Below are 14,269 nucleotides of genomic sequence, written 5' to 3' on the forward strand. Positions count from 1 at the left end.
CCGCTAGACCTCATGTAAAGGAAGCGCCCGAAACAGACGCGGCAGTAGTGGGAATTCTGTCCAGCACCCGCAAAGAGGTGCAGATTAAAGTACCAGAGGACACATAAATGGTTAACTTGTGTACAAAAATGTGTTGGAAAAGGTCATTTGGTAGAACAGTCACTTATGGAGTGTTGGACAACAGGGGGCGATGTGAAATGTTGGGAAGGTCCCATAGGGAGTAACCACTGGCTTGTATATGGCCCCTCCTAGCAAACAATAGGAGAAGAGTTCTGGGTGATGCTGACAATGATAATGATGTTTGTAATAAATGGAGGAATATTGCAACTGATGATAACCTGTACAATGGAGTGTCAATCCTAGATGTTTTGGTTGTCAAGAGTAACCATACACGGGTCAGTGAACCTGGAAAACAAAGAGTGTTGGTTACGGTTAAGTTAGGTAGTGAGAAAGTCGGTCCCTGACAGGTGCCATAGAGGTAGGCCCCCTACAGGACAGTAAAGTAAGTCTGGGATAGGTAAAAAGAAATGTAGGATCCCGAGGCCAGAAGGTAGAAAGGATAGTATAGAGATTAGTGGGAGCCCACAGTTCAGGAAGCTTGAGGAAACACACCCGGAAAAAGATGTGGGTCCCTTTAGAAAGAAGGTTGAATGGGTTAGGACTTCGGTAGCTGATCGCCGGCACAGAGACGCCAAGGTGAAGTGCTTTTGGAAACATGCCCGGAAAAAGAGTTGGGCTTATACAGCTAATGGCTGGCACAGATGTGTCCCATCCATAGTGACTTATGGGTTTATGTGTTCCTCCCTCTGGTTCGAAACAAAGGGGGAGATATGTAGCAGGGTGACCCTGTGCTACTCAGTAGAGTGGAGGCTTATGCCAGATTTTGGGAGAAGCAAGCGCACTAATGCATCAGGTGTGTGCTAGGTTCAAAATAGAGCCCAACCCTCCTAAGGGAGGTCAGAGTGTGTGATGGGGAGCCATGTGAGATGCTGCTGTGCATCTCAGGTAGTGACAGAGGAAGGCCGAAGTCTGAGAGGAAGTCCATGTGGGACAAGCACAGGTGGGTAGCTGCAAGGAAAGACACCATGCTAAATTTTAGTGTCTGCCTATACCACTGGGATACTCATGGTCAGAAAGACCCTGCTGAGGTACTCGGAGCCATAAAGCTGCCACAAGAGTGCCAGTTGGCTAAATGTTATGTCTTTGAAGCGATGGTGAGAACCCCCTGTGTGGGAAGAGCTATCTGTATGAATTTTTACTTGCTTTTAAATAAAAGTGGGCTGCCAAGCCTTTAAAATAAAGTTTTGGACTGGCACAACTCATTATAAACTAACCTACCACTTGAGAGTTTAATCACCCCAATCTTACAATATATTATATTTTTTTATAATTTTACATTTCTTAAATACTGCATGCCTGGACCATTACTTAATTACAGCATGCCTTTAATTATGTATTTCCTTCTGTGAATTTACTTTAACCCCTTTTCATGCAGTATCTACCGAGCATTTTCAGCATTTTTGTAAATACCGCAAAATGGCATAATGAATTGACAGTTTGGGGATCGCATGCAATATTTAGGGAAAATGTGTCCAGACACCTAAATACTGCATGCGATCTGCTTCTGTGAATGGAGCTCAATGTGTACTTTTAATACAGGTTTGCTATTTAAAGCAAGAAATCAAAGTTTTTGTTATATTATTTTGCTTTTTTTTTTTTTTTTATGATTTGTATGTGCATCTAGCAGAGTACATCTTTGGGGAAGCAATGAGGAAGCACTGCCCTGTCAATTACTATCCTTTAGCTGCCCTGCGTGATTTGCAAGAGTATCACTTGGGGTTGTTGGGTCAATGGGAATGAGGAAGGCAACACAGAACACAATGGATCAGCTGGCAGAGCATTGCCACTCTCAATAAGGGACTGCAGATTGGCACTAGGTATTTATTCATTTACAATCTATTTTTTGCAGGAAACATCAGCACACATTGTCAGTAGAAATATTTGTAAAGATTAAGATGAAATTTAAAGTTTTTGGCTTAATGACAGTTTAACTCAGACCGGAGGTGCTGGCAGTATGAGCGTCTGAGACATGTTGCCAGTAATTGCAAAGAAGGTGCACTGATGTCTGCCTTTAAACTAGCCATTCCCTTAGCAAAGTGGCAACCTGCGAGGGAAGGAATCATCCCAGCCCCAACTTAATTAATCCTTTGAATAGTCAACCCGCCTGCTGCCTTGTAGACTCGGGGTCTATGGTTACTATGGTGGACTATGCCTTTTGAAAGGGTGAAGGTAGCATGCATGCCACATCACCATGGTGTGACCACACCTCCCGGATTAGAGATTGTGTGTCCTCTTCCGAGTTATGTGGAAACTGCGGTGCCCACCATGTTGGTGGAGCCCAAGCCCAACCTTGAAGTGAATTGTGAGTGGGTGCTGGTCGGGACTTTTTCTGTTGCGCAGTAAGGCAAAGTCTTAGTAGCACCACCTGCCCCGATATGGGGGCCACGTGTGTCTCCATACAGGCCTCCATCCAAGACGTTAAAAACCCTCCCTTATTCTATTCAGAAGATAATTCCTGAGCAGTTGACAGAACTGCAACAATCATAAACATATGCTTACATTTTAATTTGCTATAAGTACCCTCTAAAGACTTCTCTACTTTCCCCATGCTAGGAATTGAGCAAAAAGCATTTCTTCGTCTTGTGACAAACATGTTAGTGATGTTATCAAATCTGTATGCTATACGTAACTGGTATTTCTAATACTGCCATTTCCTTTTTTGCAAGTTTATTTGTTGGAAAGGTAACGAATGCTTAAACGGGTTGTAAAGGTAAAAAAAAATTCCCTAAATAGCTTCCTTTACCTTAGTGCAGTCCTCCTTCACTTATCTCATCCTTCCATTTTGCTTGTAAATGTCCTTATTTCTACTGAGAAATCCTCACTTCCTGTTCTTCTGTCTGTAACTACACACAGTAATGCGAGGCTTTCTCCCTGGTGTGGAGAAAGCCTCTTGAGGGAGGAGGGGGCGAGCAGGAGTGTCAGGACGCCCACTAACACACAGCTCCTTTCTCTATCTGCAAAGTAGAGAGTGTCCTGACACTTCTGCTCGTCCCCTCCCCCCTCAAGAGGCTTTCACCTTGCATTAGATGGTCATCTAATGCAAGGTTTCTCAACCAGGATTCTATGGAACCCGTACGATTTCTCCAGAGGTTGCTAGGGGTTCCTTGGTCAATCGCTCAGATAAGTTCCCACTGGCACCATTGATCTTTTTAGCTATCTGTAAGGGGATTGTAGCGCCTCTGTACTTTCAGTCCAGGTGCTTTGTTAAATTTAGAAGGGGGATGAGAGAGTTACCTTGCTCTCATCCGGTTAATTTATGTAAATTAGGTTTCTCCTAGGCTGGACTGCCCTGTGGTTTTATTCTGTGTTCCAGAGATGCCTTTCCATCTCTGGGAGACAGGTGGCGTCAGAGGGGACCAGGCGGAGGGGCCTTCCTGCCAGCAGCCAATCAGAGGAGTTTCTCCCTCGCGGTGCATGCTGGGGGAGGGTACTTCTGGTGGAGATGTCATTTTTGGAGGGGAGTTCCTGTTGGTTCCGGGTGCGGCACCCACCTTCAGGGTGTGCGCACATCACAGGCCCTGGCGATATGGCCTACCAGCCCGGGGCGCACGTGCTACGCAGTGTCTTTGGTTCCGGGACCACGATGGCTCGGAGCAATTGAGGCTATGGTGGGGCCCCAGTCATCTACTGGGTCCCCAAATTTCTGAGGAAGATCCCAAGCGAGTTGTGCTGTTCGGTGGGGAGTCAGTCTGAGGAAAGCCCGGAGGCAGGCGATCCAATAGGGCCTAGACAATCCATCAGGGATCGAGGTGACTGGACATTGGGAGTTTGTCTTTTGGCAACCTGTCAGTCGGTGACCTGCAAACTAAAAGCTACCTGAGGAGGATTCAGGCACCATTATCATTGAGAAAGACTTGCTCCATTATCTACGTTTTAGAGTAAGGGCCTGTGGGAGAGGTTCCACTCCTATCTTAATTTCAGCCAAGTCTGTGGCAGAGACTTGTTCCTTTTTCAAGGCTCCGAGTGATATCCTGGCTGCCAGGTCGGTGTGAGAGGCCTGTCCAGGTACACTGTACCCCCTCAGCTGAGGGGCGACGAAAGTAAAAGTGTTATCAGAAGCAGGACTGCTTCTGTTCTATCCAAGCCTGAATCTGCAATTTCTCCTATTCACCCATCTTTCTCTATCCACCTCAAGTTCACTGTTTGCTGTGTTGGGCAAGAATAAAAGCACAGAAAACGACACCCTGCTGTTTGGACATTCCGTCATTGCTCTTATCATCATCATTACCCCTAGACGCTCACAGAGGTAACACGCCATCCCTATTCTATCCAGCGGCTCCTGAGGGGGTAGCGCTACAGGATCATTCTTCCAAATGACCACAAGTGTAAGGAACACTCTTCCCAATGACCATCACACTAATGTACCATGAGTTGCAGATATATTGATTTTTAGCAGGGATTCCCAGAGACCGAAAGGTCATTTCAAGGGTTCCTCTGTGTTGAAAAGTTTGGGAAAGGCTGATTTAATGTACGGCTGGTCTTGCTCATCTACTTTCTGTGGACTTCTCTCCAGTCTGCTAACCATAGGATCTATTACAGATGGCATGGCGATCATAAATATAAACAAGCAGTTATTTGACAGGCTTTCTGTATGGTCTCCTTGACTTTTAATATTCAACTGGAGTATTTTACTACTGCCCATCATGGGCTCAAGTCCTGCGGGAACGCGTGGGAACGGAGTTCCTTCACTTTTTCCACAGCAGGAACGCAGTTCCCTTTGCAGGACTAGAGCAGCTGAGCCGCCCGAGCCAATCCTTCACTAAGCGGCGATGCCCAGCTCGAGTCACTGTCAGGGGCAGGTGAACCTTGGTAATCCTTTATGTTACTGGCCGTTGGTAATCCTTTATGTTACTGGACATTACTCTGCAATGTCTCCTGGGAACAATGACAGAAGCTCCCAGGAGACATTGCGGCATTGAGGAAGTGACGGAATACCCGCACACTACTCGATGAATCCATATACAGGAAGCGGCCAGTAACATAAAGGTAGAGTGGATCGAAAAAAAAAAACATGCGGCTTAGTAATTATGCATATGAGCGTATGGTTTGTTTTTTTTTTGGTGGGGGAGTGGCTCTTGGGTGGGAGTTCCCACACTTTTTTGCTCAGGACTTGACCCCTGTGCCCATGGATTCTGAAAAACAGCATATCTATGGAGGATGTAAAGATTTCTGCAAACAGCTTAGAGGTATGCTGGGAAATGTCGTTTTTTTTGTTCTTAAGTAAGTGGGTGCACACCACTACTCTCAGCCTCATTTCTGATTGGCAGAGTATTCTGATCATTTAGAGTAGGGGTAGGCAAACTGGGGCCCTCCAGCTGTTGTGGAACTACATTTCCCATGAGGCATTGCAGTTACAATTACGCCCAGAGGCATGATGGGACTTGTAGTTCTGCAACAGCTGGAGGGCCCCAGGTTGCCTACCCCTGATTTGGAGAATATTTACTTGATGTTAAATACCTAGAGGTGTTTGCATGCAGTTGTTTATTTAGGTTTTGTGCTGCGCTAGGCCTGACTAAACTTGTGCACCCCCTAATTTAAATATAACGCACCTGTCAAGGCCACACCCCTTGCTGTTTTAGACCCGCCCTGAAATATTTGAGTGGGGACATTAGTTCTGAGGGCCTGGGGGGGGGGGGCACTGGGTTCCCTTAATTTGAATAGATTTCATCTTACTTCCTGTTTGGCTATGGGGCAGGAAGTGAAGGGAAATCTCTGCAATGGGACAGGGATAGTAAAAAATAAACTGACAGGGGCTATAACCCTCCCTTACTCTATCCAAAATGAAAAATAAAAGTGTTGCCTAAAGTTCTACTTTAAGCACACAAATTTCAGATATTTTTATGAAGAGGACTTAAGCCGTGTACACGATCGGTTTGTCCGATGAAAACAGACCGATCGACTGTTTTCATCGGACAAACCGATCGTGTGTGGGCCCCATCGGTCTTTTTTCCATCGGTGTAAAAAAATAGAACATGTTTTAAGTTTTTCCTATGGATAAAAAAAACGATTGAAAAATCCGATCGTCTGTGTGGAACTCCATCGGACAAAAATCCATGCATGCTCAGAATCAAGTCAACGCATGTTCGGAAGCATTGAACTTCATTTTTTTCGGCTCGTCGTAGTGTTGTACGTCACCACGTTTTGGCACGGTCGGATTTTTGACTGATAGTGTGTAGGCAAGACTGATGAAAGTCAGCTTCATCGGATATCCGCCGAAAAAATCCATCGGATTATATTCCATCAGATATCCGATCGTGTGTACAGGGCTTAAGAAAATATAACCATGCCAATGGTGCAGCAGAAAACATATAGCACAGGAAGGAAGGTTAGTGGTCCAGGATGATAGGGCAGTCAAAATTATAAGCGGCTCGAGCACCCTCCCCCCGCCCACAGTTGCGGAATGCCGGCCGCCCGCATACCAGAATCAGTGCGGCCGCTTTATGGGGCGCTAGACTAATTTGCCACTCAGCCCAGTCCGCCCCATAAGACTGGCGCTACACTTAGGCCCCATACACACGAGAGAATTTATCCGCGGATACGGTCCAGCGGACCGTTTCCACGGATAAATCCTCTCAAAGATTTCCGCAGATTTCGATGCGATGGAGTGTACAAACCATCGCATTGAAATCCGCGCGGAAATCCTCTGGCGATGACGTGTCGCGCCGTCGCCGCGATTATGACGCGGCGACGGGCTTTACGCTGTCATATAAGGAATTCCACGCATGCGTCAAATCATTACGACGCGTGCGGGGAATCCCTTTGGACGAATGGATCCGGTAAGTCTGTACAGACGAGCGGATCCATCCGTTGGAATGGATTCCAGCAGATGGATTTGTTGTGCATCACAGCAAATATCCGATCTGCTGGAATCCATCCCAGAGGAGATTTCTCCGCGGAAACAGATCCGCTGGCGTGTACACACCATAGGATCTATCCGCAGAAACCCATTTGCTGGGATTTATCTGCGGATGGATTCTATCGTGTGTACGGGGCCTTAGAGTCTAGCGCAAGCTGGCGGGGAGTCTTTCCGTGCTGCCCCTCTGCAAAGTGCTGCCCTAGGCCTGGGCCTTGTTGGCCTAGGCCAGGATAGAGCGTTGCTCGCATGTCCCTCACTGTTTAAGCTGCAAAGTACCCCATTTTACCAGCAACTTTTGCTCCTCTCTTCCTTGCAATGAATATTCCCAAAGTGGTCAGTGAAGCTCAGTGTATTGCAATGAAAGATGCATCAGGGGGAGCGCTAGAACTTAAGGCTGCAAGCTGCCAATCAGTATGTTTATATCTTTATACCAATGACATGACTCTAGGCACCAGCTATTAGGGTGTGCAGTATGTAATTCCTCACAAATTTCTAATTTGCTCCTTTTTGGTCTGTTAAATATACCATTGAAGGTGTTTTTATTTTATCTGATTGATTAAAAAACTGTTTATCTTGTAAGAAATCCTGTTGGGTTATAACTTCAAATGCTCTCTGTCTTTGATACATTTGTATTAGTTACATTATTCTGAGGACTACAGAAGGGGTGACTTCTGTGGCCCTGCCTGTTTCTGTTGTCCTGATACAGTACATTGAGTGAGCGCTGTCACCCTAGGGAACTGAATAATCGAATGCAGCCACCAAATCCAAGGACCGATAAATTGCAAAATATTTCATTTTGTTTTTTCGGTTTGGATATGCTTTAATGTCTACGCCCAGTTTTATAGACTTGACTGGTTTTGAAATAATATTTGATGCCCATATATACATATGTACAATGACATTATAAAGATGTATTTATGTTTATGGCTCAAATTTTTGTTAAACAGAAAATTTGGTGTTAAAATGAGTGAGTGAGTGAGTGAGTAACTTGTATAGCGCAACAAATGCGAACTTAATCGCCTCAAGGCGCTTGACATCCAGAGTCGTACCGGTCCTTCAGAAGAGGTGGGTCTTTCGTTTATTCCTAAAGGCCCGATGGTTTTCCTCTAAGCGGATGGTGGTGGGTAGAGCATTCCAGAGCCGTGGTCCTTGGACCGAAAATCTGCGTTCTCCCTTCGATTTGTAGCGGGATTTAGGAATTTGGAGAAGGTTTTGGTTGGTTGACCGGAGCACGCGCTTGGTAACTTGTTTCAAGGACTTGTATTTTCGGCTTTCCATATAGTATAACAGGGGCCTATATCAAGACATTAAAATGTGGTTCTAAAGGTAAAACAATTTTATAGCTTAATGTATTCCCTGCATTAAGGTTAAATATGTTCAGTTCTTCTCACCTCTCTTCCTGCTCTCACAAGCCTGGCTGAGAGCAGTGAGAGCCATTGACTCCTGCTGCTGTCAGTCATATCCTGTAAGCCGACAGTGGGAGCGGGGCCGAGCAGCGCTGCGTATGTTAATGGGTGTACACATCCTGGCTTAAGATCAAGCCTGCACATCTTTCCCCATAGCAAGTGCTTCCTATGGGAGCAGACACAAAAGAGGAGGAGCCCAGATTGCCAGTGGGGGACCCAAGAAGAGAAGTTTCGGGGCTGCTCTGTGCAATACCATTGCACAGAGTAGGTGTTTATAACATGCTTATTATTTTAATTTACAAAATTGCCTTTTCAAACGCTTTAAGGTATTTAAAGAAGAACTGATGCTGTGCCCAGGAAAAGGCAGGCAGAGGGCAAAGGACTAGTCTCCACTAACGTCTGATCTTTTCCCACGCTCCTTACTTTATGGTTCTATTATGCACGAAAGGTAATTATTTTATCATGGAAAAAAACAGTGACCCCTATGGTATTGGCGTGGAAGGCTTTAGTAAATAAAGCAATACCCTTGTATAAGGCTACTTGTGCAAATAGAGATGTACCAGCCAAGTTTGAGAAGGTGTGGGGAGGTTGGATAAACGATAGATCCACTGCATCTGATTAATCGCTAATGAGTTGATTTATCCCTATTTTGGGTGCCTTACTAAATTTTGAGAGTCTGTTGGAAATGTTTTATGTTTGTTTATTGTACCCCGTAAGAAGACCCATTGGGTTAAACTGATGGTATGATGTAATATTTTGTTGTCGCCTACTAGTGTTGATGTTATTAAAGTGGAGGTTCACCCGGAAATGTTAATTTTTAACCTTAGATTCATGCTCATTTTGTCTAGGGGAATCGGCTAGTTTTTTTAAAATCAAAGCTGTACTTACCGTTTTAGAGAGCGATGTTCCCTGCCGCTTTCGGGTATGGGCTGCGGGACTGGGCGTTTCCTATTTTGATTGACAGTCTTCCGACGGTTGCATCCATCGCGTCACGATTTTCCGAAAGTAGCCGAACGTCGGTGCGCAGGCGCCGTATAGAGCCGCACCAACGTTCGGCTTCTTTCGGCTACTCGTGACGCGATGGATGCGACCGTCGGAAAACTGTCAATCAAAATAGGAACGCCCAGTCCCGAAGACCATACCCGGAAGCGGCGGAGAAGATCACTCTCTAAAACGTTTTTTAAAAAACTAGCCGATTCCCCTAGACAAAATGAGCCTCAATCTAAGGTTTTTTTTTAGGGTGAACTCCCGCTTTAACTTTAATAGGAGTTGCATTGTCTATTGGTACTGCTCTGTTGTGTTTCTTTTCTGTTTCCTACATTTATATGAAAACAAAATAAATAAAAAGAAGTTAAAAAAACGAATCTTTTTCCCATTACTGACTTACTAAACCTTGCTCTATGTGGAGATGGTCATCTTGGTTGAGGCAAGGCTTTTGCTTCCTCGTGTGAGTTTGCAGCAAGGAGAACAGTGAGCAGTACATTTGTAACATTACCAAATCTCATTGAGAATAGCAGTCAGGGGCAGCAGTGCCGGAGATCTCAAACAGCAGATATACAGCTAAGAGGCTAAGGCTGTATGCACACTCACAAACCAGGAAGTGCGCTGCTATTTTTTGGGAGGAAATCCAGACAAAAGGATTATTTAATGGGGTACTGCTCAGGCACCATTACCATTTCTAAATTTTCCTTATAACAAAGCAAATCTTCTCTTTTCGAGTTCCATTCCACAATGAATTAGTAGGACTTAATAATTCATTTTGTGTATTTACAATTGATGCAAATTTCGTTTTTTATGTGCCTAGAGCCCAGCTTTAAAGTGTATGTTTATGCAATTCCACAGTAATGTTGATGATGGTGGTGTAGAATGAATAGCGATAAAAGCATGGTTACCATAATCTTCACCCGCTATTTCTTACTGCAATAATGACTCATCCAACCTCTTCCACCAAGTACATGATGAGAAATAAATACACATCGGTAGCACACATTTTCAGTTTGCTGACTGGATGCTGCTTGTCTCTTTATTGCGAGTAAAGTACACACAGATCCACAAAAAGCCACCAACATATTCATTAGCTGCAGCTAACCATTGCCTTGCCGTCAGCAGTGCTGGGGGTGGGGCAAAAATGCAACACTGCCTAGCAAACAATGAGGAGGATAAAGCACCTCCGATGCTATGGTTCTTGGGAAGCAGAAATTCAGTCTTCCCTTGAAATCAGACCACTGGGGAAAATATGGACCTCCACCAAAAACGAATATTTCATTTTTGGGTGGAAACCTCCAGGTTTAGAATGTTGTTGATGTTCTTAACCTCTCGGGGAGCAGGGAAGGTATTTTCCCATAAGAACCCTTGCTCCAGTCTATGATACTGCCAATGTAGTGCAGCTTACATAGGGTTACACTTCTCAATATGGTCACTCGCCCTCTACTGTCTGTCCTATATATTTCTATAGCAGATTCAGTAGGGACATGTCATGGCATTAAACTGGCGTCATAATGTTGCAGCCACAGAGGGTATTTATACTTTGTATTCATAAATATCAGTGTTGGGGGTCTTGCCCTTTAAATTAATGGCTCATGGCTATTTGCCTTTTTCATCTTGATTTAAAGAGAAGGCTGGTAAAACCAGTATTGCTATAAAATCTACTGATGGTCATGGAACAAACATGGGTTTGAAAAGAGGAAGACGGTGTATGGATGTCATGATGATCTCTGCACTGATTGTGAATAGACTGGAAGCTCCAGGTTTTAGACTAACCTGGATTAACCATGCACAACCTGGAAACACAGGCCCGGGTGGGGTAAGGACCCTAATTAAACGGCCCAAACTCTAGACACAGAAGGCAACACAAACAGAAAGGTGATTAGGGGTGATCTGTAGGATTAGAGGTGATTTTTTGGCAACTGGGGGGACAGAGTGTATTAGTGGTAAGGTTTTATTAGCTGGGAAATAACTCATGTGTTTGGCATAAACTGCAAGGAACCTATTTTTTAACTTTTTTTTCTTCTTTCTCTTCTTCTGCTGCTTCTTCTTCTTCACCGTCTTCTTCAGCTTCATCCTCCTTACCCTCTTCTTCTTCACCTTCCTCTTCATCTCCCCCATCATCCTTACCCTCCTCCTCCTCTTCTCCTCCTGAGAATGTAAAAAAAACATTTATAACACAATTAGTATGATTCTAAAATAGATAGACCAAAATATATATGTGACTACTCTTTACTATAAATGGATAACCAAGGGGTCCCTTTGATCCTATGGATCTCTGATTGCTAGCCAATAGCCAAAAGGTGGTGTTTTCTGGGACCTCAGTTGCTGGTTGACCTAAGCAATTCTATGCAATACAATTAGTTTACAGGGACAGATATTACATGGTAGAACCCCTATTTATTTATTTATTTATTTATTTTTTTGAGGGTGTGGATAATTACTTACCTTGGTAACAAGTTATAGGACACTTATTTATTAAAGCCCATCTCTAACTTAACTAACGCTATCTCCAGCGCTGTCCCAAGCAGGATCATAGCTATGTTCAATTTTTGGGCTGAATGACAACCAGCATCATTCAAACCACTTTCTGTGAGAGCAGGGTGTCAAGGACCCACCCACATTGCTGTCACAATGTAGAGAATAAGATTTCCTATCATCTGTGCCCAGTCTTGCCACAGAGTTAATCCAGGGCTGAGCAATCCTCTTTTTATTGTTCAGTGAAACAAAATGGACTTCCAGATAAAGACCAAAGTCCTTGCTTGAGTGACAGATTATTTACATATCTCGTGCACTAGCTTGCAGACATGCACAGCTTCTGTAAAGTGCACAATTCACATCCCCCTCCCCTTTCCTCCTCTCCTCTCCCATCCAGCTCTCCCAGGATTGGCTGTCTTTTGATTAAATGTTTTCAAAATATGGGGTGATCCACAGTTCAGTGTAAACAGCCATCAGAATATACATAGACAAGAAGCTGTGCATATCTGCAAGCTAGTGCACGAGATATGTAAATAACCTGTCACTCAAGCAAGGACTTTGGTCTTTATCTGGAAGTCTGTTTTATTTCACTGAACAATAAAAAGAGGATTGCTCAGCGCTGGATTAACTCTGTGTGGCAAGACTGGACACAGATGATAGGAAATCTTATACTCTACATTCAGCTAGGGCAGCATGGATGTGCAAAACATTCTAGAGGTTTTCTTTTTTAATACAGTAAAACCTTGGTTTGAGAGCATTTTGCAAGACAAGCAAATTTTTTTTTTACTTGATATACAAGCAATGTCTTGATATAGAAGTAGCGTCATGTCACAACTGAGTGTAAAAGAGAAGAGAGGCGCCTCTAAGTTTAGCAATATGGTTACATTTAATGAAGGTACAACATATTGCTACAATGAGAGGGGCGCCTCTTTCCTTTTATACTCTGTAGTTCCTGCTGGATTTGGCTTCTAATCCCCTTGTGGAGGCTTCCATTTGTGGATGGACATTTTATGGTTAAAGAACCATCACATTGCTATAATCTTTTTATATAGACTATAAACTGAAGGACTTATAAATAATTGGTTGTGGAATGAATCATTTGAGTTATCATTATTTCTTATGGGGAAATTTGCTTTGATATACAAGTGCTTTGGATTACAAGCATGTTTTTGGAACAAATTATGCTCGCAATCCAAGGTTTTACTCTATTGTAAAGTAAATGTTGAATAACATCAGATTCAGCTTAGCTTAGCATCGAAGGCAGACAATTATTTGTATAGACAATTATAATTGTATATGCTGAAAATGTGGGGGGGGGGGGGGGGCGGCTCCCATGCTCTTGGCATTTATCAACAATTAGGGTACTGGAAAGAGATGAGCAGATGTAAAGCAATGTATGAAATCACTGATTCTGTGTTGCACTTTATAAAAACCTGGATTTGTTCTGTTATCTAACATGTATTAACCATCATCAGCCATTTTACTGAGGACATTTACCTTCTCCCTCTGCTTCCTCTCCTCCTTCATCTTCCCCTTCTCCCTCTTCTTCTCCTTCACCTTCCTCTTCCTCTGCAGCCTCTTCTTCTTCCTCTGGGGCTTCTGCCTTTGCTTCTTCTGCCCTGGTGGACTCAATGGTCTCATCTACATCAAGCTGCTCTTCTTGGACATCTCTGGAGTAGTAGGTAGGATATGAGCGAGAAGACATGTAGGAGCTGCTCTGCAGGCTGTATGCAGAGCGTCCAAATACAGGGGCAGCTTGTGTGTATCCACTGGTGATGGCCCCGACACCAGAAAAGCATAGTCGGGTCTCTTCCCCTTCCAGTAATTTCCTGTAACAGATGTAGACAAACTACATTAATAGGGAAAGACAACAGTATGATACTTCTTGTGAAGCTGTGAAAACAAAACACTGTTCTAAAGGATACAGTGAAACCTCGGATTGCGAGTAACGCGGTTAATGAGCGTTTCGCAATACGAGCATTTTTTTTTTTTAAATCCTGACTCGGTTTGTGAGTGTTGTCTCGCAAAATGAGAAGGATTCAAGCCACAGCTATTTCCGAGGCTCTCCGGCGCCACCCCACATCTGGCCACATGCGGTATTGCATGCCATAGCAGTCAATGCGGAACAAATTATTTTCGTTTCCATTGACTTCTATGGGGAAACTCGCTTTCATATGCGAGTGCTTTGGATTACAAGCATTCTCCTGGAATGGAATATGCTCGTAATCTGAGGTTCCACTGTAGTTGTGAGGTACCCAGTTGTGAGGTTTTATAAAGACTATGGAGTTGAATTACTAAAGGCAAATAGACTACACTTTGCAAGATCATTGTCACTTAGCTTAGTGAATGTGGTGAAAGATCACTGTGCAAAGAATACCCAATCATTTGCAAAGAAAATTTAAAAAAGTATTTTTGTTTGCATATG

General features: G+C 43.9%; 1 protein-coding gene across 1 annotated transcript in view; it reads right to left on the reverse strand.

Annotated features, from left to right (window-relative positions):
- Nucleotides 1-10,371: 10,371 nt before the first annotated feature.
- NEFL (neurofilament light chain) overlaps nt 10,372-14,269 on the reverse strand; it is a 9,667-nt gene continuing 5,769 nt past the window's right edge. The window contains exons 3-4 of the mRNA XM_040346100.1: nt 13,342-13,673; nt 10,372-11,511 (exon numbers count right to left, since the gene is read on the reverse strand). Of these exons, the coding sequence (XP_040202034.1) occupies nt 11,369-11,511; nt 13,342-13,673 (475 nt within the window). The 3' untranslated portion in view covers nt 10,372-11,368. The remainder of the gene's footprint in view (nt 11,512-13,341; nt 13,674-14,269) is intronic.

The sequence above is a fragment of the Rana temporaria genome, chromosome 3 (assembly GCF_905171775.1).
Source record: "Rana temporaria chromosome 3, aRanTem1.1, whole genome shotgun sequence".
Lineage (NCBI taxonomy): Eukaryota > Metazoa > Chordata > Amphibia > Anura > Ranidae > Rana > Rana temporaria.